The sequence below is a fragment of the Medicago truncatula genome, chromosome 5, assembly GCF_003473485.1.
Source record: "Medicago truncatula cultivar Jemalong A17 chromosome 5, MtrunA17r5.0-ANR, whole genome shotgun sequence".
NCBI classification, from domain to species: Eukaryota; Viridiplantae; Streptophyta; class Magnoliopsida; order Fabales; family Fabaceae; genus Medicago; species Medicago truncatula.
In genome coordinates, this window is record NC_053046.1 from 3,073,325 (window position 1) to 3,094,787 (window position 21,463).

The window sequence follows — 21,463 nt, forward strand, 5'->3', positions numbered from 1 at the left end:
TTGGTGTCACATTGGAATTCGATTTCACACTGGAACATTGCAAACTAATTTTTTGAAAGTTTTTTTTTTTTTTTTACCAACATCCAATGATCATATTTATCACCCTCGTCATTAGTTTTCATAATTTGTGGCGTTATTTGCCGGACCTTATTTACAGGTCTTGGTCAGAAATTAATGTTGGTTCTCGCAGGGACTTAAGACTTATTTGGTTGCAGGATTGGTCGAGTCGCCTCTGACGTCGTTGTAGGAATATTTTTTTGGACAATTTTTAAGCATGTGTCCATATTTTCCACAATGAAAGCATATGGAGTGGAGACCCTTGTACCCCAAGATAAACTTGTAGCCTCTAACCATGATCGAAGGAACTACATGGTTTTCAAGGTCAATTTTGACACATATACGAGCATACTTACCACAAGAATGAGAGGTTGGCCTATTAATCTTCGACATGGTCCGATGTGTTAGTCCGATTGAGAAACTTAACTTTATAAAATTCTAAAGTAAGACGAGGGATGCAAATCAAAACTGCCATAACTCTCAAAACTTCAATCTATCAGAGGAACATTGGTGATCGTCGTTGGACAATGATATAATGATCAACAACGACTCAATACCCCTCAAAAGGAGCATGTTCATAATCTTACATATCACGAAGTTGCACGATAACTTATGGTTATGCTACCATTTTGTTTCCTTTGTGTTAAATATAATTCCCCATAAATTTAAAACTATCTTATTATCTTTCCCATCACCTTGACCGACAAAGTCATTTTTCAAAGTGTATATCATTTGTTTCATCCATCATCACCGAGACGACTTGTCAAACCTGCTCGATATGGTGTAGAGTCGACACTCACAATAGATTTATCTTTTGCGACCATGCAACTACGTTGCATGAGTTGAACTACTGCATCTCAAAATATATTAAATAGTTTTTCCTTGTAGGAAAATAGTCCGTGTTCATTTGTTCCATTCATTATCAGGAAGGTGTACACCATTTGTTCATTCATTATCAACATGGCTTTGCCAAACCTGCTTTATGTGGTGTAGAGTCGACACTCACAATAGATTTTTCCTCTGAGAACATGCAACTACGTTGCATGATTTGAACTACTACATCTTAAAATATATTCAAGAGTTTTTCCTTACAAAAAAATAATTTGTGACCATTTGCTCCATTCATCATTTACAAGGTGTATACCATTTGTTCATTTCAACATCAGCAAGGCGAATAGTCAAACCTACTTGATGCGACGTAGAGCTGACACTCACAATAGATTTTTCTTTCCTATCACCTCGACTGACAAGGTCATTTTTCAAGGTCTATACCAGTTGTCCCGTTCATCATCAACAAGGTGAATTGCCATACCTGCCTTACGTGGTGTAGTCACAGGGGCAAATCCACACTAAAACATGGTGTGGCAGTTGCCACACCAGATTATTCCCTTTTTTTTTTTTTTTTTTTTTCATATACTTGACTTAAATTATTATATATATAATATAAGTCGCAAACATATTAGAACTTCTTTCTTGGCTCAGTGGTATGTGCGGATGGACGAATTGAATGTGTTGAGTTCGATTCCTGGCGTGTTGCTATTTTGATGTTTTTTTTAAAATTATTTGTATTAAAAAAGGGTGTTGCTGGGAATCAAACTAGTAACAACAAGGTAAAACGCAGTCACCCAAATCACTTATCTATAGCATTTAAGGTATCAATGTTTTACTTTGTTAATATATATAGTTACTTTGAAAGTTTTGCCACACCAATATCAAATGTCTAGATCCACCCATGGATGTAGAGTTGACACTTACGATAGATTTTTCTTCTGAGAATTTGCAACTACATTGCTCGAGTTGAACTACCACATCTCTAAATATAATCAACATTATTTCCTTATATGAAAATAGTTAGAAACCATTTGTTTCATTCATCACCAACAAGGTGTATACCATTTGTTTCATTCATAATCAACAAGGTGAATCACCAAATCTGCACGATACAATGTAAAGTCGACACTTACAATAAATTTTTCTTCTGCATGCAACTACGTTGCATGGGTTGAACTATATTCCCAGATACGTTCAACAACTTTTCACTACAGAAAAACAATTTGTGTCCGTTCTTGTTAACTTCATCTTCATGATCTCCTTATTTTTAATTGCTACGTTAGTGGAAATTCTCCTCTCCATCTTCGTCAAGACATCGAGTAGGTTAGATTCACCATTAAAATCTTCATCGAGATAAAAGACACCGATTAACATTTTTCATCCATCATCTAAGAAAATTTTCTCATCCAATAAATTTATCTTTCACCAAAAATAATAAATGCACGTGACTGACCTGCATTCATTAAAATAAAAAGATATGTACAACACTTACATGCCAGTCGATGATTACTTCAAAGAGCATGGTGAGGTCATTTCCGTAAATAAAATACAAAGAGAAGGGTATCATTGAATCACTAACCTAGAGACCATAACCAAAAAGCACCCTTTTCTCTCTCACATCGGTCTCCGCAACTTCACACACACACTCTCTCTCACTAAAGTTCGAAAGTGACGGCGTCTCTTACTTCACTCAACGCTAACGCTAACTCGAACACTTAACTTCTTCATGTGTGTTTTATGCAGTAAGAATTGATTTTGATAGAATTAAGTTTGAGAGAATTGATTTTGATTAAAAGTGAGTTTTATATGAATTAATTTATGTTTGGATATACTCACTTAAAGTGATTCTTATGAGTTATGTTGTTTGGATAGTTTGAATCAAAATTGATTTTGAATGTGTATTGACCAAATTATCCTTTCAATCAATTGTATATAAAATTAACATCTCATCTTCATTTTAGATAATTATTTCAACCTATCTAAAATCATAAATGAATATTTATTGGTTCATAAAATCATTTTAAAATAATATTAATGTATGAGTTTTATTAATATTTTTTTTATCAATTGAGTTATTTTTAATATAATATAAGATTTTCAAAGGGTGTAAAAAATTCAAAATCAAACGATTATATCATCCACCGTAAAAAAACACACACTATACTAATTTACTACTACTATATAATGGAAGTACAGTATGCGCTAAACAAATTTTTCAATTGTACCTTATAAAAAATTAGAGAGCAACATATTTCGGGGAATAATATAAGGAGTTCATGAGGGCAGTTGTGGTAAATAGATAAAAGTTATATTTGTGTCAGAGCTATACAAAACAAAATTGATTGCAATTGCCGCAGAAGCTCCAAATTTGAGCTTAACCTAGAATCACTTTTAAATGGCAGAATTGCTTTTAGAAAAGGCAACCAAACATAATGCAAAATGCTAGAATCAAGGTGAAGGCTTGCAAACGTGAGTCCATCGGTTCAAAACGCAATACCAAACACCCAAATTCGCTTATTCCATAACTCACTTTCAACTTTCAACCTAAGTCTCCGTATTCATTCAACTCAGTAATTACTTTTCTCTCTAGCTCTTTTCATAATCGCTTTTCTATCATATGCTTTTTTCCTTTTTCGTTTCTTCAAATTTCTTAATCGCTTATTTTGACTTCGCCGTGACTTCGATCATAACCTAGTAAGGAGAATCATTATCGCAATGTACTTCATCTCTTTTTTACTTGCATGTTATATCATTGTACTTTTCTTCTCTTCCAGAATCGTTTTCATCGCAATGTGCTTGATCTTTTCACTCATGGTTTATTATATATTTTTTTTACATTATTCTGCTAATTAATCATGTTTAATGATACTTATTAGATAAGATTATGAAAATCAGTACTGTATGATATATATTTTTTTCTTGCTGAGAACTTTATTATTATGACGATGTTGCCCCTGTACGAGATTAGTACTATAATCTATGACCTTATCACATGGTGTTAATTTATACAGTACTTTCTTTTTTTTGCAGGTTTAACTGAAATCTTTTGGGAGTGAAATTAATTTTTTCAGGCACAAAGTTTTACTGTTAGGTCATTCGTAGGACGAACCTTGGACGCAGCTTATCACTGCACCAAAGCTTTTGAAGGTATTATTATGAAACATCGGGAATGGATCCTCTTATGTGTGATTTTCATATGAGAGGTAATGTATAATCTCTCACCATTATAAATGAGAGAGAAACATTTAAAAATTTAAATAATATGTTTCTCTCTCATTTTTAATGGTCGGAGATTACTCATTATCGTGTCATGTGAAAATCACACATGAAACATAAGCGGATTCATTCTCGATAATACCTGTTTCTGGAAGTCTTTCTATCAATAATTTTGTTCATCTTTGGCATATTATTTGATTTCTTTTGTTGAAAAGTCAACCATTTAAAATGTTTTACTGATTTGCTCAGTTTGCTGTTAACAAAACAGTTGCTATTTTGTATTTTTGGCTCTTGAAGTAACTTGCCGAATTTTATTGATGTCGTTGAGTTTGAATAATATTAGGAAAATATTTTCCTTTTGTTTTAAATATATGCTGTTAAATGCGGCTGGAGCAGCCGCAGTAGCTGCGTGGTAAATATTGAAGTCAGCGCGGTAAGTATCGAGGTCAGCGCTCCCAGCCAAATTGCCAAATTGTGGCGACGAGTGATGCAGTGGGAGAGGTTAGGATCGTGGGCACCATTGTCGATTGGATAGGAGTTGACGCAGGTCTAAGCAGTTGGTACAACTATCTACAGCAATTTTCTGACTCACGATTATCTGCCTCTCCCATTTTGCATATCTCTGTGTGCAGTCTTCTCTCTCCGAAGAAGGAGAAGAAATGAAAGAAAAACTGTGAAGATTGATTGCATGGTGCTTCTGCCAAAAGTGGCGGCCCCTGATGGGGAAGAGAAAACTAGGGTTGAGACGTTGATTATTTGCCTCTTTCATAAGCCGCCCATGTTGCTCCAAATCCCCCTTACCCGCCGGCAGCAAGCTTCCGGTGCCATTTTTTTCACTCTACCGGAAGATAAGTTCCGACAAGCTTATTTTCAGTGTTGAGCAACATGGGAGGGGGAGACAGATTGATCCCTTTCGACCTAACCTAACAGGATCAGTTAATATTCTGTCTTTTTTGTTTCCACTTTCTTTTTAAAGTTTTTTACTGTTCTGTTCTGTTCTGTTATATATATATTTGAATGGAGACTTGTGAGCCTATACTATACATATTAAATGTATTAGTGTCTGGGCGGTAAATAGTGTCTGCTCCAACTTTTTAGGGTTCGTCGCGCCGCTCAATCAGAGATCGATAACAGTTTTAAATATTTGATTTGATTTGATTGTTCCTTTATTTTTAACGAGTATATATAATATATCCTCCTGCATCCAGTCATTACTTGTTCTTTGAGATAATTTTGTCAACACTTATATTAATATTTTGAAAATGAATAGGCTGTTTTCAGTTTCCTGCAAAGTGCAAGTTTACCGAATTCCATGGATGATGAAGACCTGGCTACAGTGCACAAAGTGCCATCTGCTCTCATAAAAGCGATAAAGTTTGAGGTTTTAACTGGAGAAGATATAGTTAAGTATATTCTTGTTCTTATATCTATATCAACTCTGCAGTTATTCTGTGTGTATCAGATTACTGTTAGTTTAGCAGTGGAATTAGGTCAATTGCATGTAAGATGGAAACGCAGTGGAGGGTGGGTTGAAAATACATTCTTGTTTGGGTGGATTGGTTACCTTTAACCTGTAAAGTGAGACAAGCCTATTTTGTGGAATGGGTTATCAATCAGAAATCGTTTTGATTGACATGTAACTTATTAATCTCATATTTATGTTATTTAGTTTTATGCTTGCAGGAGAAGATCTCAGCCTTGGAGATAAATGCACCCGGACAAGTCACCTGTTCTGATCTGGGACTTCCAAATTCTTCTTATGGGTGCACGACATGTGGTTCAAAAGATAGAAAGTCCTGTGAAGGTGTGGATGAACATATTATATGGAAAATTGGTTTAGAGATTTGTGCTATGATTTTTGAAATCTACTAGATTTTGATCAATTAGTCTATTATTTCAGGTCATTTTGGAGCAATCAAATTTCCTTTTACCATATTACATCCATACTTCATGGCAGAGATTGCAGAAATCTTGCAAAAGATTTGCCCTGCATGTAAATCTATTCGACAAGAAATACGTGTTAAGGTCTGGTATCTTTTACTTCTACCAACATTCGCACAGTTTATCTGGTTTTGTTATAACACAGACTTGGTTTTAGACCACGTCATTTTGTATAGAATTTCATATAATCAATTTGCCATTCTATCTTGAGATGCTTAAATTATATGGCAACTTATCAGGGTTTTATTTATCTTTCCAAAATATTTCCCAAGTTTTAAGTTATATGAGATTCTCAAGTACAATAAGACATCCACTGAAGAAGTATGCATGCTTAAGTACAATGGTACCAGGAGTCTTTGCTCCCTACTGTCCAAAAAAATAATCCTATAATTTTGAATTTTCTACGGATGTTTGTTTGCATGTTACTTTTATGTAGGTTGTCCGTTTGGATTTGCAATTTTTCTTGTTATCTGCTTCCTATTGTTAAGGTTCTATTTCATGCTTACAGCGTGCTAAATCACTCCTTGGATACAATAATCAGCCCAAAGGTTGCAAATATTGCTGTGTAAGTTTATTTTACAATCTTCCTTGATTCACTCTGAAATAAATTTATTTATTTCCCCTCTTTTTTTTTCTATTACTTTATGCCACTCTAAGACAGTTTATGCATCAAAATAGGGAAATGGTATGGGTCGTTATCCTGCCATGAAATTCAGAGTTTCATCCAATGATTTCTTCAGGAGAACTGCAATCATTGTTGAAGTAAATGATATATCTTTAAATAAGAAAAGAAATTTGGGGCGAGGATTGCCCGCTGATTATTGGGACTTTATCCTTGGAGATGTTCAACAAGAAGAAAATCATGTAAATAGAAAGGTTTTATCACCCGTTCAGGTAATACTTTTATATTCATATTGTACTTTTGTATCATTAACCTTTGGTACTATGAATTTGCACTATATTAAAATTCATTCTTTGCTAGAAGGGTACTGGCGTGTATGCTCCTTGATAATATAATTGATAATGAATGGAGTTATGTGCTGTGTTTAGCTCAACTGCTTGTTAGCGCCTCTAATGAAGACGCTGCTTCAAAAGCCTAAATTGGCGTCACATTTAATGTGTACAAATTGTTTATCATATGCAAATTTGAGAAGTCCAAAAACATTCATGTGATGATTTTTACACCTGCTACAAATGAGACAGGGATGGTACTATTATATATCTAATCTTAAAATGGTCCGAAACAAATTTATTCATTACTAATTGAAATGTAGGATTCAAACTTGTTAGTTAGACTTTAGTTACTTGGTCTGTATTTATTACTTTATTGTGATCCACCATACCTTGAAGAGTACCTATTGATGTTTTATGGATTGACCTGCTAAAATAAACAATCCATTCTTTCTATAGAAGAAAATTCCCATTTTCAAGGTCCTGAATCTTATGATATTCTAATTTATCGACTCATTTTACTTCTGTGGTCATTATTGTTTTCTGGTGCTTGACTAATGTAAATTTTATATTTCCTTTTTGATATTCAGGTTGAGAATTTATTGAGTGGTGTTGATCCGAACTTCATTGAAAAGTTTATTCCAAGTATGGATTTGGTTGGTCTCAGTTGCTTCCTGGTGGCACCGAATTGTCATCGTGTGACAGAAGTCCCTCATCGACTTTCGGGGGGGTATCCATTGAGTTTCGTAAGTGGATTCTTCCCCTTTCTAGTAGTCCTTAATATTTATAAGCCGTCACTGGAAATCCAATTTTTAATATGGTATTCTGTCCGGTTAAATACTTATAGGATAATAGAACCAGGGCTTGCAAGAAATTGGTTGATTTCAGGGGTACAGCAAATGAGTTAAGTTCTCGTGTTTTGGATTGCCTGAGATTTTCCAAGGCAAGTTTCTCTGTTGCTTCATCCTTTGTTTTTCCCACTTAGTCAAAATTACACTTGTTGCTTATGGTTTTACTTTTAAATTGCAGATAAATCCCGACAGAACGCCAGTTAATATTTTTACTGAGTTGCAACAAAGAAAAGTTGGAGAAAATGCTTGCAATTCGTCTGGTTTAAGATGGATGAAAGACGTCGTTCTTGGAAAACGGAACGACTGTACGTTCCGTACCGTGGTTGTTGGTGATCCAGACCTCGAGCTTAGTGAAATTGGTATACCCTGTCAAATTGCAGAAGCTTTGCAGGTTTCTGAGTATGTCAATCGGCAGAACAGGCAAAATTTGCTTTATTGTTGTGAGCTGCGTTTGTTAGAGAAGGGGCAGATAAATGTTCGCAGAAACGGTAATCCAGTAGTTTTGTATAAAAAAGAAGATTTGCAGATAGGAGACATATTTTATCGGCCTCTTGTTGATGGGGACAAAGTGTTGATAAATAGGCCTCCTTCCATACATCAACACTCGATGATTGCTCTCACAGTTAGGGTTCTTCCAATATCTTCTGTAGTATCTATTAACCCAATCTGCTGCTCACCTCTGCGCGGGGATTTTGATGGTGACTGCCTTCACGGGTATATTCCACAATCTGTTGGTGCAAGAGTGGAGCTTAATGAGCTGGTTGCTTTGGACAGGCAACTGATTAATGGGCAAAGTGGTGGAAATTTGCTTTCACTTTCCCAGGATAGTTTAACTGCTGCACATTTGCTGTTGGAAGATGGTGTAGGTTTTAATATTTACCAAGTGCAGCAGCTTGAAATGCTCTGCAATAAAGAATTAACATCTCCTGCAATTTTTAAAGCTCCTTCAAGTAATACCCCGTTTTGGAGTGGCAAACAATTGTTCAGCATGCTTTTGCCTTCTAAATTTGACTATGCCTTTCCTTCAAATGATGTTTTTGTTAAAGATGGGGAGCTGATATCTTGTTCTGAATCTTCTGGGTGGTTACGTGATTCAGAGAACAATGTTTTCCAGAGTCTTGTGGAACATTTTCAAGGGAAGATATTGGACGTATTGCATGGTGCACAGAAAGCTCTTTGTGAGTGGCTGTCTATGACAGGGTTTAGTGTTTCCCTCTCAGATCTGTACCTTTCTTCTGATTCCTATGCGCGGAAAAACATGATGGAGGAAATCTCCTATGGCTTACGAGTAGCAGAACAGGCTTGTGATTTCAACCAGTTATTGGTAGATCATTACTCTGATTTTCTTTCAGCAAGTCCAGAAGAGAATGAAAAATTTGTGACTGTTGATGTGGATCGTCTGAATCATGAAAGGCAAATATCTGCTGCTCAAAGTCAAGCGTCGGTTGATGCTTTTAGACATGTTTTCCGCAATATTCAGAGTTTAGCTGATAAGCATGCGTGCAAGGACAATTCTTTCCTTGCTATGTTTAAGGCTGGAAGCAAGGGTAATTTACTGAAATTAGTGCAACATTCCATGTGCCTTGGACTGCAACATTCTCTGGTTCGCTTGTCATACAGAATTCCCCGTGAACTTTCATGTGCTGGTTGGAACAGTCAAAAGGGACTTCATTCAATGGAGATGTCTTCAGATACTCTTGAACCAAAACAGTCTTACATTGCTCATGCCGTGGTTGAAAGCTCTTTTCTTACTGGGTTGAATCCACTCGAATGTTTTGTTCATTCAGTGACAAACCGTGATAGCTCTTTCAGTGACAACGCAGACCTTCCCGGGACATTGACCCGTAGACTTATGTTCTTCATGCGTGATATGTATGATGCGTATGATGGAACAGTGAGAAACTTATATGGCAATCAACTTATACAGTTTTCTTATGATGCTGAAGAGGATTCATCTTGTGATAGCTATTTTCGAGAGGATATTATAGGTGGCGAGCCAGTTGGAGCGCTTTCTGCCTGTGCGGTTTCTGAGGCTGCATACAGTGCTTTGAGTCAACCTATTAGTCTACTTGAAGCATCACCGTTGCTGAACTTAAAAAATGTTCTAGAGTGTGGTTCAAGGAAAAAAGGTGGTGATCAGACCGTGTCTTTATTTTTGTCTGAGAAAATTGGTAAACAAAGAAATGGGTTTGAGTATGCAGCACTAGAAGTTAAGAATTATTTGGAAAGATATATGTTCTCAAACATTGTTTCTACTGTCATGATAATATTCACCCCACAGCATTGCAGTCAAGTCAAATACAGTCCTTGGGTTTGCCATTTTCATTTAGACAAGGAAAATGTAACAAGAAGAAAATTAGAAGTGCATTCTATCATTGACTCTCTTTACCAACAATATGACTCCTTCAGAAGAGAGTCAAAAGTCATTCTTCCCAGTTTGAAAATATCAAGCAAGTAAGTTTCTTCCATTCTGGTACTTCAAGCATTGTCTTTTGTCACTGATTGAGATATTCACTGTTTATAATGACTTCAAAAACATTGTTGCTTTATAAATTTCTGATTCTGCCCACTGTCTCTTATCCCAGAGTTTTATATTTGATTTGCTTTGTCCATAGGTAATGTCTAATTTTTATGTAGGTAAAAGTCATACTTGAATCATTGCTCATATATTTAACTACAACTTAGTTGCCTGTCACTATAAGTGGAAATGGATTTTTTTCTTCAATTTTTGTCAAATAAAAGTTATCAAGATTATAACAGGGCCTCGGAATTGTCGGGGACGGCCCTGTCAATATTGTTTTATCTCGACATCTTTATTATAAAAAATGTACTGTCTAACACTTTGATATTTTTGTCTAAATCCAAACCCAAATTTACATACAAAATAAAATATTATAAATATGTAAGCGCAAAAAAGAAATTATAAATACATGGAATTAGGGTATGGCAGGTTTAGTGGGAACTCCTATAAAATAAATAAAAGGTTTAGTGGGAATTGTGTAATGAGATACACAATAAAGTAAAATAAAAGAAAAAATGTCGCCTGAGGAAATCGAATGGTGAAGCATTCTGCAAAGTGCCATGTGAGTTGGTTTGAAGTTGATTTCTACATCTTATTTTGAAAGTCACTTCTATTTGGTTTTCTTCATTACAAATAAGATACTTTTTTTTTTTATAAAGAGCTTTATTAAAATTGTGTTTGGCCCTACTTATCTGTAGAAGTGGAAGAGAAGTAGAAAATAAGGAGGGCCAAACATGCTCTAAGTGTCAAGGTAATTTTGAGTTTCAATTTTGATCAAGAATGAATAGAGGACATTAGTGATTGAGTAAACTTAAACTATAATTTTGTGACCCTTCATGAAAAATGATTTTTTGCCGTTATTTAATGAATTTTGTTAACTTTATGAAGTTATAATTCTATATGGTCATAGAAGAACTTTATGAACTTTGTGAACTTTATGAAGTTATAATTCTACTGAAGTTACTATTGCCACAATTTGCTGAAATTGGGACCGATCACTTCTCAAGAAGAGGAATACCGTGTTCTTGCCGTAAATAACAAATATAGAATTATATATTCAGTAGTTACATGTGCACAGACATCCATGACCCAGTACCTACTGAAATGTAAATCGTGCCATATGAAAGCGATGATAGGCAGTGTAATCCCTTGCTGATAAGTTGAGGGATTGGATAACTTTTGTTTCATTGATATTTTTCAACTTTGTTGTTGTTTATGTTTCTTTATGTTTTATTTTCAAGTTAAGGAGGGAGCCCTTTTCCTTCTAACCACGTTTAATCTATCTTCTCTTTGTCTTAATGAGTTTCTTCTTTTATCAAAATGATTATGATTTTAACAGTTTCTATTATCTAAGTTTTTCTGCTTAACTTCTCATTCTTGCTTGGAGCTTTTACCATGGCTACTAACCAAGTCAACAAAATAGCAGGAAATGGTGCGTAGATTACAAGGCTAATGAAGGTGGAGAAACCTCTGTTGGTAATGAAAAAGACGGTGAAGATTGCATCACTGTTGCAGTTGTCGAAGACTCTAAGAATTCTGTACAACTGGACTCTGTTCGGAAGAGTCTGATACCTTTCCTTCTGCAAACAGCTATAAAAGGTTGGTAGTAATATAATCAGAATATCATGTGGAGGTTAAAATGATGATTTTTAAAAGAGCCTTTTAGAGAATCTATTTCCAGGACATTTCTTTAACTGTTGTTCTAGTTCAAATTTTGTTTCCGCTTCATAATGATCGTTGAGCTTTTCTGTATAATCATATCTATTTGATGTTTCCAACTTCAATACAATAAACTCTTGCTTAATTGGCTATTTTGAAAGCTTGATGGAGCTAAAAATGTGTTTCATGGAGTTAAAGTGTAGTTGTATAAATAAGCCTGGTTCGTCCTGGTCACGGGACTAGGTCACTAAAAAATTATTAGATTATAATATTCAGTTTATATCACAACTCCCTACTACATCTGGTTTGATATATACATGAATCTGGTTTGATACATACATGAGTATTTATCGCTTGTTATTTATAGTGAAGTAACAAATGCTAATACTTAATACTATCATGAATTTCCTAAATGTCCTTTAGGATTTTTGGAGATCAAGAAGGTTGACATTCTCTGGAAGGATCTGCCAAAAGTAACGAAATCTTATAATGGTTCTGCTGGTGAACTATACTTGAGGGTTACTATGTCCAGTGGCAATGACAATGGTACATTCTGGGGTAGGCTGATAAATCACTGCCACAGAATAATGCCGTTGATTGACTGGACACGAAGTCATCCCGATAATATTCATCATTTCTGCTCAGCCTTTGGAATCGATGCAGGGTGGCAGCATTATTTCCATGTATGATTAAATAAATTTCCCTCCTTTGTATTATGTTCCAATCTGAAAGTTATGGAGATGTGTATTTAATTTGCTAGCATATGATTTTTACCTGTAGAATTTGTCATCTGCAACTTCTGATACTGGCAAGTCAATCCTTCCTAAGCATCTGCGTCTTGTTGCCAATAGTCTTTCAGCTAGTGGAGAGTTTGTGGGATTAAATGCTAAAGGAATGGCACGGCAAAGAAAACATGCATCCGTTTCATCACCCTTCGTGCAAGCATGCTTTTCTGTCAGTTTTTGCATTTATATTCCAATCAAACGATTCATATTCTTTTATATAATAGGATTATAATTTATGATACCCTGTAAAATTCATGCTGAAATTGTGGAATCTTATTGCAGAATCCTGGTAGTTCCTTTTTAAAAGCTGCGAAGTCTGGAATTGTGGATAATCTCCAGGGCAATCTAGATGCATTGGCTTGGGGAAACTGTCTGCCCATGGGGACAGGTGGACAGTTTGATATCATATACTCAGAGAAGGTGAAGTTATGAGTTTTCTTATCTATTAAAATATTAAACTTTTAGCTTCAAATGGCTTTTTAATTGATCATTCATATGTCTTCATTTTCAAAAACCCCTATAATTAAATTTCATTGTCCTAAAACATTAATTTTTTTCTTGTTCTTTTTGAAAAATTTAATTGAAAATTGATTTCAATGGCATACAAGTTATTACGCATAGGTACGGGTACGGCACCCGTTACATAATACGGCAAATTTTAAAAAATGAAGGTACGGGTACGTAGTTTGCCGCACCAACTACGGCGAGTCAACCAAGTAAAAATGGGTACGGTTCGGTACGTAAGTTACGAGTACCGTACGCGTACCCGGTACGGGTGCATACCTGGTACCGCTTCTCCATGTTTGGAGTACCCATGCTTTAGAGCATACAAGTCATGGAAATTTTCTGTTGTAAAATTGTCAACTGTTCTAACTGAAAAGCAGCCTCCTGGCACTCACCGCAGGCTTTCTTATTGTTCATTTCTGTTTTCAAATATAGCCATATATAATGAATTATATGAACTTCCAGTCAAATTTCTTATTGTACTACTTCCTTCTCCAGTTTTAATTATCAATTAATTAAATTAAATTTTACCATGGTTGTTTTTAACAGGTAGAGGAGATTAATAAGTCTGTAGATGTGTATGGCCTGCTAGAAACCAGTTTTAACCAGATGGACCAAGAGATTAATATCCCTCAATCTCGCAAATATTCATCTGGAAAATGCAGTTCAGATTTTAGGTCTAAAAATGGGGGTTACACCCCAAAAGAGCCTAAGCAGTGGAAAAGTGTTTTAAGAAATTTCATGACTGCAAATGATATTCAGAGGCTTACTTTTGATGCAAGGGTCATACTGAACAAGTAAGATAATCAACATATATCTTTTCTATGGGTTAATTGTGCATTTGATGGCATATAGCATTGTATCTATGTAGTGATATTACATTACAATATATAGGATGCATTTTACTGCACAGCTAATAGGTTGTATGCATCATTATGCCTGCCATGGTGGTTTTATGCTGTTAGATGCTCCCACATAAGCATTATCTGCCTCTTAATCATTGTCTTGTCTTTTTTTTTCTTCTTGAAAATGAAAATTTGTTTATTTCCATTTCTCAAGTGTAACGAGTTATTTCTGGTTCGCCTTCTAGGGTAATTTTTCAAGTCTGCCTCTTGTTTGGATTGAAATGTTTGATAATTATTTTTGGTGATATAAAACCGTTTTGTTAAAGTAACACTTTTTTGCATCAAGTATAATGAAATACAAAATTTTCTGAGATACTGATATCAATTTCTGTTTGTTATTTCCAAAGGGAAATAGCAGTAATGTTAGGAATTACGATACCGGGTTTGTGCCTAAGCCCAATAAATGGGCTGAATACAAAAGGTTGAGAAGAATTTACTCATGGTTCAAATAATGGGTGTAGGTAACATGATTATATGGGGAGCGAGAAAGAAAAAGAATATCAATAAATAATTCCTTTTCAATCAATAAAACTATTGTGTTTGTATCAAGTCACGTTAATAGTTTTCTGAGTGAGTGGTAAGTAATAGATTTTAGGTTCGGAGAGGAGGGTAAGTACTTCAAATGGTTTTTGTCTAGTTGACACAAACTTGATTAAATGCTTTGAGAAGGTTTCCGCTGTTTTTGAAAAACAAGCATTCATTGATAATTTTATAGATTTTTTTATAATATTATTTTTCCTGCCTCTGGAGTGAGCATCAAGGCTGTTCTATTTATTTATTATGTCCCTCAAAGTTATTCCATATAGATCCTTCTCAACTCTCCATTCAACACGGATATATTAAGGGGCAGGGTCAGCGTTTTTTCTGTTTTATTTTGCAATTTGATAATTTTCAGTAATTTTAATTTTATTTTATCTGTTTCTTCATCTTTAGGGGTGATTGGACCTTGTAAATAAAGGTTAAATTTGTCTAGGTCCCTAATATATATAACCCCCTCTAGTGTGAAAGCTTTGTAGCAGGCCTTGGTTTTTAATAGCTGCTTGTTTTCTGTTTATTGCTACTAAATTTGAGGTATATATATATTTTTTGGACATAGTTTTATTCGGTTGTCTAGGTTGGTTCCCTTAGCTTAATTTGTGATCTCTGCTTTACAGAATAATTTTCAACTTCGGATGTTGTCTATGTAGGTATCAGATTGATGAGACACTAAGTGAGACGGACAAGTTAACAATAATGAAGGTTTTGCATTTTCATCCTCGTAGAGACGAGAAGTTTGGCTCTGGACCACAAAACATAAAGGTATGTGTGCTTACATGAAAGTGGTTTATACGTGTCGTCAGTTATTATTTTTGTTTCATATCCTCATGCTAGCGTGTTTAAGTATTGGCAATGAGTAGTAAATTGTAACGTCTAACATCAAAATTGGGAATTTTTCTATATTTTCACTGAAGAAAATTGTTATCCATGCTTAAAGAAAATTTCCTTGGAATACATTATTCTTCCTTTCCTCTTGTGTGGCAATTAGATATGATATGGTGCCTTTATAAGCTAAACTACACTGGTACATGTGCTGATGATAGCATTTTATGCTTCGAGGAATTTTTCAAGTTTTTTGTTAACATCTTAGTACATTATCATCGGATAATCTTGTTTAAGAGATTATCAAATGTTCATGCTTATTTGTTCTTCATTCCAAAACTCGTATTTGTTTAACTTCAAAACTAGGTTAAAGCTGCCAAATATTATAATGAAAGCAAAATGAGCATTACACAGCTATTTTTTGTGAAAATAAGAATGAAGAGAAATATTCAAGTGTTGGTGACCTTAAATTGATGGGTCAGAACTTTTTCCCACACTTATACAAAATCTGTAAACTGAAACACTGTAGATGGCTATTAACTTTCCTACAAGGAAAACTTGCATTCTATAGAATCATCTGTGGTGTAAACCGTTTCCGAATGCAATGGGCCTCTTTATTAGGATTATGGCCCAATTGGGATTAGCTTCTACTTTATTGGAGCTTCTAAGTTAAAATGGGTATGAGTGTATGTTTCCCATGAAAAAAAAAATCCTTATAAACATGACAATATTTATGGAGAAGTTAAATGGGAACTTCTGAAGAAACTGAGACGCAGTTCAAAATTATTTAAAAAACTCTGGCAGTGAAAGGGAAGAACAGGCTTGTGGTCTTCTGAAAACCCCGCTAATGTGCCCATCCCCCCACTCAAATTGGGGGTTTATCCCTTCCAAACAAGGTGATGGATCATCCTCCCTTCCTCTTCTCACTCAAACATAGGATTGGTATTTTTTGTAAGTACTTTTTTAGCAGTCTTGTTTTTCAGTTTATCCAAATAGCTCTAGGAAAGAGGTGCTTGTTTGCATTTTGGTTGTTTCCACCAATGTTTTTACCAGTTAAATGCTTCGTGTTATAAAGTTCCGCTTGTGGTTGCCCATGTATTTTTTCATGTCTATTCACAGGTTGGATGGCATCCTGAGTTTACAGACAGCCGTTGCTTTTTTATAATACGAAAGGATGGGTCTGTTGAAGATTTTTCATACCGCAAATGCATTCTTGGTGCTCTTGATATTATTGATCCGAAAAAGTCAAAGATCCAAAGGAACAGATGGTCGGGAAATGGTGATATGGAAGCTAAAAAATGGTCGGGAAATGGTGATATGGAAGCTAAAAAATGGTCGGGAAGTTATGACAAGGAAGCTAAAAAATGGTCACAAAGTTATGACAAGGAAGCTAAGAAATGGTCAGGAAATGATGATGTGGAAGTGACTAGCATCTGATACGACGAAGTCACAAACTATTATGAGGTCATCTTTTCTCTGAATAAGTCACTGTAACATACAGGTGGAAGGGTAATTGATTAGTAGTGCCACAACTCTAGAGTTACAAAATACGACGTTGTTTTTCTACCATTGATTTTTAAAGGTTGTCCCAAATCAATGGTAGAGAGGCACTGTTGTCATTTGTGCGTTTGGAGTTATGTAATTGGCATTACTCCTGCCAGGAGGTGCATAACCTGGACTCTTACTCTGTTGTGTATTATCTAGTTAGAATTAGTAGTAGCCAACTGAAATGTAGCTTGATGAATTTAGCTCCTCTGATAGTGCCAGTGCAGCGAATCAAGATGAAAATTGTGCAGCAGGACCTATTGAAACAAAGGATGTGAGGCATTGAAGGGAGTATACAAGTTGAAGGGAATGACTGTACTTTTTTTGCTTTGTTGTAACAATTAACTTTCCTTTTTTATCATAAAGATGGAATGGGCGCTAAATCTTGAGAGCTTCTTTTTGCTACTTTCACTAATATTTTTTTGCCTCTGATTACGTGAGGCAAAGAAAGAACTAGTGGAAGTAGCAACGGGAAGCTTGCAAACTGCAAAGATTTACCCCCCAGACCAAATGTATTTATGAAATATGGTAGTTAAACTTAAATGTAATAATTGTGTATCCTGCCCAGTTCAAGCACCATAATTGTCTCCTATATACACAAATTGAATTTACATTCTGCACATTCTTATGGTTTATTAATTTTGCTTGAATATACATCATATTGAATGACTATACCGTGTAAATCAAGCGTATTAAGTTTTGCTTTGATTAAAGTTTTAGCAACCTATTTTGGTTACATTTATTTTGAAACTATGTGTAGGTTATCCTCTGGTGAAGTTTTTGACACCAAAGTTGCCCAATGAATATTTTTTAAAATTTTACGATTTATTAAAATTTGGAAGCATATAAATTATTGTTGTGAATTCGGACTAAAAACTCACACCAATACAAACTATGATGTGTGGAGCAAAGGAAAGTAATAACCAATATCAAAGGAGAGAAGAGAAACAAACACACCAAGAAATGTTCACCCAATTTGGTCCAACTTGACCTACTATGAGGGAGAGATTGATCTCTCCAATTCACTATCAACGAATTCTTACAAAAAGATACAAATGGGTTACAAGAAATTAGATTCAGCAAGCTCACAAAGAACAAACCTAATTTCTACCTATTTTCTCAATCTCACAAATGAACGAGACACTCAATGATTTTCACTCATCAAAGGTGTTTACAATGTTTCCCAACCCAAGAGAACTTTAATCAAAGACCCTCAACCCTAAAGTTACCTCCTTTGATTTCCAAAGTTTTACTCTCTTGAATAACACTCTGCAGCAGTCTAAATCGTGTCACGATTTGCCAAATCGTGACACAGTTGATGCGTACGACCAACCTTATCTTGAAAAGTGAAAACGTACCAAGCATGCCAAAAATCGTGTCACGGTTGCCCAAAATCTTGTCACATTTGTACACACAAGAAAACATGCTCACAACATAGGAAAATCGTAACACGCTTCACAAATCGTGTCACGATTTGCAACTTTTTCCAAAATCATTTTTGAGTCACATTACAACAATCATATTTTTGCAGTTTCACATTAATCCAAGGTTATTTTATATTTTAATAAAATTTGTTGAATGTTTTTAGCAGTACTTTTTGAATAAGTAATACTCTACCAACTAATTGTTAGATGCTTCGAAAGTCTTTTTCACTGGGAAAAAAAAGTTAACGAATGATATAGTTGTCATCAATAGGAAGAAAGTAAATAAAAGTTAACATCAAAGTTGTTAGATACGTTTGACTTTTTTATATGCTTTTGAGTGTCGGTCGGCTTTTCTATTACATTTGTTGTACTAATAAAAAAGCATATTATGATTAACTATTTGTAAAATAATCCTCTAAAAAACTATTTGTAAAATAATATTTAAAATAAACTCTTTTAAGAGGGTCTAATGTTGTTTCTATTTAAAATAATACTAAAAATCCCTTATTTATTGAATTTCATCTAACTTAACTACTTTAATACTAATTTTATCATTGAAATCAACACAATTAATCATTTTGTTAAAATTGTGCACAAACGTTACATGACTATTATTTTGAGATTCAGATAAAATTTAATTTATTTAGACACCATTACAAATTATTATAGAAGCACTTTACATTTATATAATTCTTTTTTGGCTTAATACATGCTTTGGTCCCTTAACTTATTTTTGAATTTCAATTTGGTCCCCTAAGTATACATCCGTTTATCCAACTGGTCCTTTCTGTTAGTTTTTGTAAAAAAACGTTAACTTTGTTCATGTTGGCTACATGGACAAAGTTAACGTTTTTTGAAAAATACTAACAGAAATGACCACTTTGGTAAACAGAGGTATACTTAGGGGACCAAATTGAGACAGTTTAAAGTTAAGGGATCAAATTGAAATTCAAAAATAAGTTAAGGGACCAAATCATATATTAAACCATCTTTTTTTTATATTTTCTTTCCCACCCTGAGATGAACAAAAATAATGGCTATAGACAAATTTGTTCAAGTGTATAATTGAAAGTGAAAAAACTTGCTCAAATTATGTATTTTTTTTATATATACAATATAAATAATAAAAAACGAGAAGGGATGCGTTGACTCCAAGAGCAAGTATAAAGAGTTACTCCAAATCATAACCATTGATTTTAATATTAATTAATGGGTAGTTTTCAAAAAAATATTAATTAATGGGTGTGATTAATTGCTATTGATTCTCATTATTAGGTTAATGTAGAAACCCGGCACTAGTGATCTCGGATGGAAACAAATTTCTGATACAATATTACTTAAATCCCAGGCAAGACAGAATTCTGACACATGGTTTCAATAGTATTACTTGATTTTGTACACAGATTTTGCACTAGCCCGACACCAGTGAATTATCAAATTTTAAATATAAAGAGAAGGGATCTTTTTATTGAATTCAATACTCCCTCCATTCATTTTCTTTTGATGTTTTAGAATTTCAACTATATTTTAAAACTTTTGATGTTTTAGTGAATTTGTTATTGTTTTCTCAAGTTTATCCTTGTTGGAAAACACAATAAACTATTAAAGTAGTTGTGACATTTTGTTTATCACATATGAATTTAATGATAAATAAGGACATTTAAGTAAAAAATACACAAATATTTATATACTTTAATTACTCCTTAAAACTTGTGTCAAGAGCTAAAACATAAAAAAAAAAAAAAAAAAAAAAGGAATGGAGGGAGTAGAAAACTGTAGCTTTATTTTGTTCTGTCCTCGAAAAGACTACGATGTCAATTGAATGTGATAGTTTTTTATTCATAGGTGTTTATTTGGAGTTGATGGCATATCCTAGGAATGAATGTATTGACGATTCTTCTTTATAGTGTTTTTCTTTTGGTTCAATACATGCTATGATCACTATTCAGTGCCTTTATTGTTGAGATAATGAATCGAAAATCCTTCTCCCAGACATATATATAATTTTTATTACTTAACACATTTATTTTTAAATATTTAAATATATTTTAAATTATTTTCATCTTCAAAATAATAAATGTATTTATAAATTCAATTGAATTTTTTTATTTAACAATTTTTATTTTATTTTTATGAATTTTATTTAACTAAACTTGCTTCACTATTATAAATTTTATATAAAATTATATATTATATGAATTATGAGCAAAGTAAAAAAAAACAAAAAAGTGGACAAGAAAATTTAAAAAACAATACATGGTAAACATGGTTAGTTGAAGAAGATAGTGGGCAGTTTTTTTTTTATTATAATAAAATAAAATAAAATTAAGAAAAGGTTAAAATGGGAAGAAAGTATAAAAAGCTACAAGCTATAAGCTAAAAAGCTACTTAGATTAGCTTCTTAAAAAACGCTATAAGCTAGTGAGAAAAACTTTTTACCAAACACGTCTCATTTTATCAAAACAAGTTTATAAGCTAGTCCAACAAGTTATAAGCTAACTTTTTTGTGTTACCAAACACAGCCCTAGTATAGCAATAAATAATAAAAGTACAACGGTTGACAGATATTAGGTGCCATTAATTGGTTAATTAGCCTAACCGGTGCAATAAATTAGGCGGGCAATTAAGGCACTGTGGGAGCGATAAAAGGGTACATCATAAAATCTGTCCTTTCTTAATTATTTGCGGGAGATGCATGCATTTCTTATATTTTTTTGTTGTTGTTTACACAACATATGTATAATAGCATTCTTTAAAAAAATAATATAAAAGCATTAGTTTTAAAATTTTCGAGACAAAATATATTTTTTCCATAAAAAATAATTTTAAAAAATAAATTCATTTCTTTATAGTTTAAATGTCAATGATAATTAAATTTATATATTTGTTACGAATTTTTTTTTCCTTTTCTATA

The 21,463-nt window shown here is 33.8% G+C and overlaps 1 protein-coding gene across 3 annotated transcripts; it reads left to right on the top strand.

The window, feature by feature from the left end:
• The first annotated feature begins 3,182 nt into the window (after nucleotides 1–3,182).
• LOC11436803 (DNA-directed RNA polymerase IV subunit 1) lies at nucleotides 3,183–17,784 on the top strand. Of its 3 annotated transcripts, none has more exons than XM_024783227.2 (17): nucleotides 3,183–3,458; nucleotides 3,919–4,035; nucleotides 5,375–5,506; nucleotides 5,788–5,908; nucleotides 6,005–6,129; nucleotides 6,554–6,610; nucleotides 6,724–6,939; nucleotides 7,587–7,742; nucleotides 7,844–7,939; nucleotides 8,026–10,301; nucleotides 11,792–11,967; nucleotides 12,451–12,710; nucleotides 12,808–12,981; nucleotides 13,095–13,232; nucleotides 13,866–14,113; nucleotides 15,409–15,520; nucleotides 16,700–17,784. In XM_024783227.2, the coding sequence occupies exons 3-17, from the start codon at nucleotides 5,417–5,419 to the stop codon at nucleotides 17,015–17,017; spliced, it is 4,563 nt and encodes a 1,520-aa protein (XP_024638995.1). In that variant the 5' UTR covers nucleotides 3,183–3,458; nucleotides 3,919–4,035; nucleotides 5,375–5,416; the 3' UTR covers nucleotides 17,018–17,784. The 3 variants fall into 3 exon arrangements, with proteins under 3 accessions (XP_024638995.1, XP_024638996.1, XP_003611164.2); XM_024783228.2 differs by having other exon boundaries at nucleotides 5,386–5,506; XM_003611116.4 differs by having other exon boundaries at nucleotides 3,184–3,458; nucleotides 11,795–11,967.
• Nucleotides 17,785–21,463: the final 3,679 nt, after the last annotated feature.

Coding starts and splice junctions, on each gene's coding strand:
- LOC11436803 (XM_024783227.2), top strand. CDS start 5,417: ATGGATGATGAAGACCTGGCTACAGTGCACAAAGTGCCATCTGCTCTC. Junction 6,940..7,586: donor AGGTTTTATCACCCGTTCAG/GTAATACTTTTA, acceptor TTTGATATTCAG/GTTGAGAATTTATTGAGTGG. Junction 11,968..12,450: donor TCTGCAAACAGCTATAAAAG/GTTGGTAGTAAT, acceptor AATGTCCTTTAG/GATTTTTGGAGATCAAGAAG.